We start from the raw sequence: 2,709 nt of genomic DNA on the forward strand, positions 1-2,709 counted from the left end.
TCATATCTTCTTTCAGTGCTTGAAGATGAGAGGAATAGCAGTCTAGATCAGTGTCTGACAAACAAGAATCATCGGTTTGGTTTTCCTTCAGTGCTTTTAAGCTAGGAAACTGATTTAAGTCTAGTCTTAGTAAACAGCTTTTGTAGAAATCTAATTTACTAATAAATGCCATTATTATTCCCTTTGCTTTGATGAGACACATTTTGGTTCCTTGCAATTTAATGTTGACCTCATTTAATTTGTTGAAAATATCAGACAAATAAGCAACATCTGCTCTTCTGTTTTCCAAATCTGTACTAATTTTCTCGTCCAATAATTTACACTTAAAGAAATCAAGAACAGAATCTTAGAGGTCATAGAAGCGTCGTTGACAGTTGCCTTTTGAAAGCCATCTGACTTCCGTATGTAGCAAGAGCCGTTCAAATTCTTCTTCATTTTCATGACAAAGTTGGCGAAAGATGCGGTCATTCAATGAATGGGCTTTGATCCTCTTCACTGCTTTGATAACAGCTTGCAGGGTACTATGCAATCTGTCACTGAGCTGCTTTGCAGCTAAATGCTGCCTGTGAATGACGCAGTGGATTGTAAAGATATCCGGAACTTCTCTTTTCAGATGTGCTATAAATCCACGATGGCGTCCAACCATTGACGGTGCTCCATCGGTTGCACAAGCAATAACATTTGAAAGTGGAATTCCTTTCTGTTTAAAGAATTGTTCAACTGCCTTATAAACCGTTGAACCTTTAGTGTCAACCTCTAATTTTTCAGCAAACAGAAACTCTTCAACAACTGCATGACTGCTATTTATATAGCGCACATAAGCCAGTATCAAAGCTTCATTGTCGCGTAGTGTTGTCTCATCAAGTTGTAAAGAAAATTGTGTTGTTTTGAGTTCATCATAAAGTTTATTTTCAATGTCACTTGCCATTTCATCAATTCTGGAAGACACTGAACTATTGCTCAACGGAATTGAAGGAGTTATATCTTTTTGAGTGGGCATCATGGTACTGATGATTTCTTTCACTGCTGGTATAATAAGAGTTTCACCAATAGTGTGCGATTTTCCACATTTAGCAATAAGCTTTGAAACTTTGTAAGATGCAATAAGTCCTTTCTCAACTTCATTTCCGTGTGATTTGAACAATCCTCCAATGGTGGAACGTTTTTCAAATTTTACTTTCAAATCACGAAAGTATGCTACATCCTTGTTTGCTTTTTCTGGATGCTTTACCTTCAAATGATCAATCATTCTCGAAGGTTTCATTCCTTCATTTGTAAAAGTTTTCTCACATAATAAACACATTGGTAGCTGTTCATTATTCACAGAAGGAATTACACCATATTTCAAGTATTCACTCGAGTATTGGCGACACTTTCGCTTTTGGTTACTCATCTTCAGATTTCAGAAATAGTGCCCAAATTATTTATCTAACGATTTTTTAACTTCCCGTAATGTAATTTCATACCTCTTTTCAATCTGGCAACAAGCAGTACTATGAAATATGAGTGATGAGCTTAACTTCTCTGTCAACGCAGCCAAGATGATACAGGTCTGAACGCGTTTAGTACTCGTTGTAATGTACACGTTTCAGCCTTACTGTTATGAATTACTAAAAGTACTACTACTAATAACAAAGGCAGAGGTAGCTCTGAACTGAAACAGCATCAACTCTTTCATTCAGAGTTTAATTATTCTTAAGTAATGGAAATACCGTAAAATATCACAATATACATAAGTGTTGTTGTTTCATGAGTGAAATTAAAGTGACATCGATTTATTATCTATTTGGAAAAGGAAATATATATTTATCTGTTCCTCATTTATTGTTCGTTTATTTATTCATTTATTTATTTATAAAACTAATTCATTATTAACTTAGTTAATATACATATACCTATCTATCTCTATCTATCTATCTATCTATATACCTGTATATATATGTGTATATTTATGTATATATGTGTGCATATTATATATATACATACATATATATATATATATATATATATATATATATAGATATATATGTATATATATACATATATATATATATATGTATATATATATATATGTATATATAGATATATATGAATATATATGCCATATATATATATATATATATATATATGTATATATATAGATATATATGTATATATATGCCATATATATATATATATATATATATATATATATATATATATATATATATATATCTTGCTTGTATTATTACTTGTTTCTTCACCTGACTCGTGGGTGTGTACTCTGCACAGCTTAGCGCAAATTTAAAGTGGGTAAATATCGTTCCACCTTCTGAACATAGCGCCCCCCATAGCGCCCCCTGATTATTTCCGCCCCCCTAAAAGTCAGCAGCGCCCCCTAGGGGGCGGTAGCGCCCAGGTTAAGAATCACTGCTCTAGAGCTTCACTATAATGTCAAGGAGTAAATATATAGATGAATGGGATGTATATACATACATACATATACCAAGGCACTTCCCCCAATTTTGGGGGGTAGCCGACATCAACAAAAGAAACAAAACAAAACAGGGGACCTCTACTCTCTACGTTCCTCCAGCCTAACAAGGGACTCAACCGAGTTCAGCTGGTACTGCTAGGGTGCCACAGCCCACCCTCCCACATTATCCACCACAGATGAAGCTTCATAATGCTGAATCCCCTACTGCTGCTACCTCCGCGGTCATCTAAGGC

At 34.5% G+C, this 2,709-nt stretch overlaps 1 protein-coding gene across 1 annotated transcript; it reads right to left on the reverse strand.

Annotated features, from left to right (window-relative positions):
- Window positions 1-346: 346 nt before the first annotated feature.
- Window positions 347-1,249, reverse strand: LOC137639938 (protein FAM200C-like). The gene has a single exon (XM_068372243.1). It carries the CDS (start codon window positions 1,247-1,249, stop codon window positions 347-349), a length of 903 nt encoding a protein of 300 aa, XP_068228344.1.
- Between the last annotated feature and the right edge of the window lie 1,460 nt (window positions 1,250-2,709).

This window comes from Palaemon carinicauda, chromosome 1 (genome assembly GCF_036898095.1).
Source record: "Palaemon carinicauda isolate YSFRI2023 chromosome 1, ASM3689809v2, whole genome shotgun sequence".
Lineage (NCBI taxonomy): Eukaryota > Metazoa > Arthropoda > Malacostraca > Decapoda > Palaemonidae > Palaemon > Palaemon carinicauda.

Excerpts from the sequence above, each read along its gene's own strand:
- LOC137639938 (XM_068372243.1), bottom strand. The coding sequence starts at position 1,249 with ATGATTGATCATTTGAAGGTAAAGCATCCAGAAAAAGCAAACAAGGAT.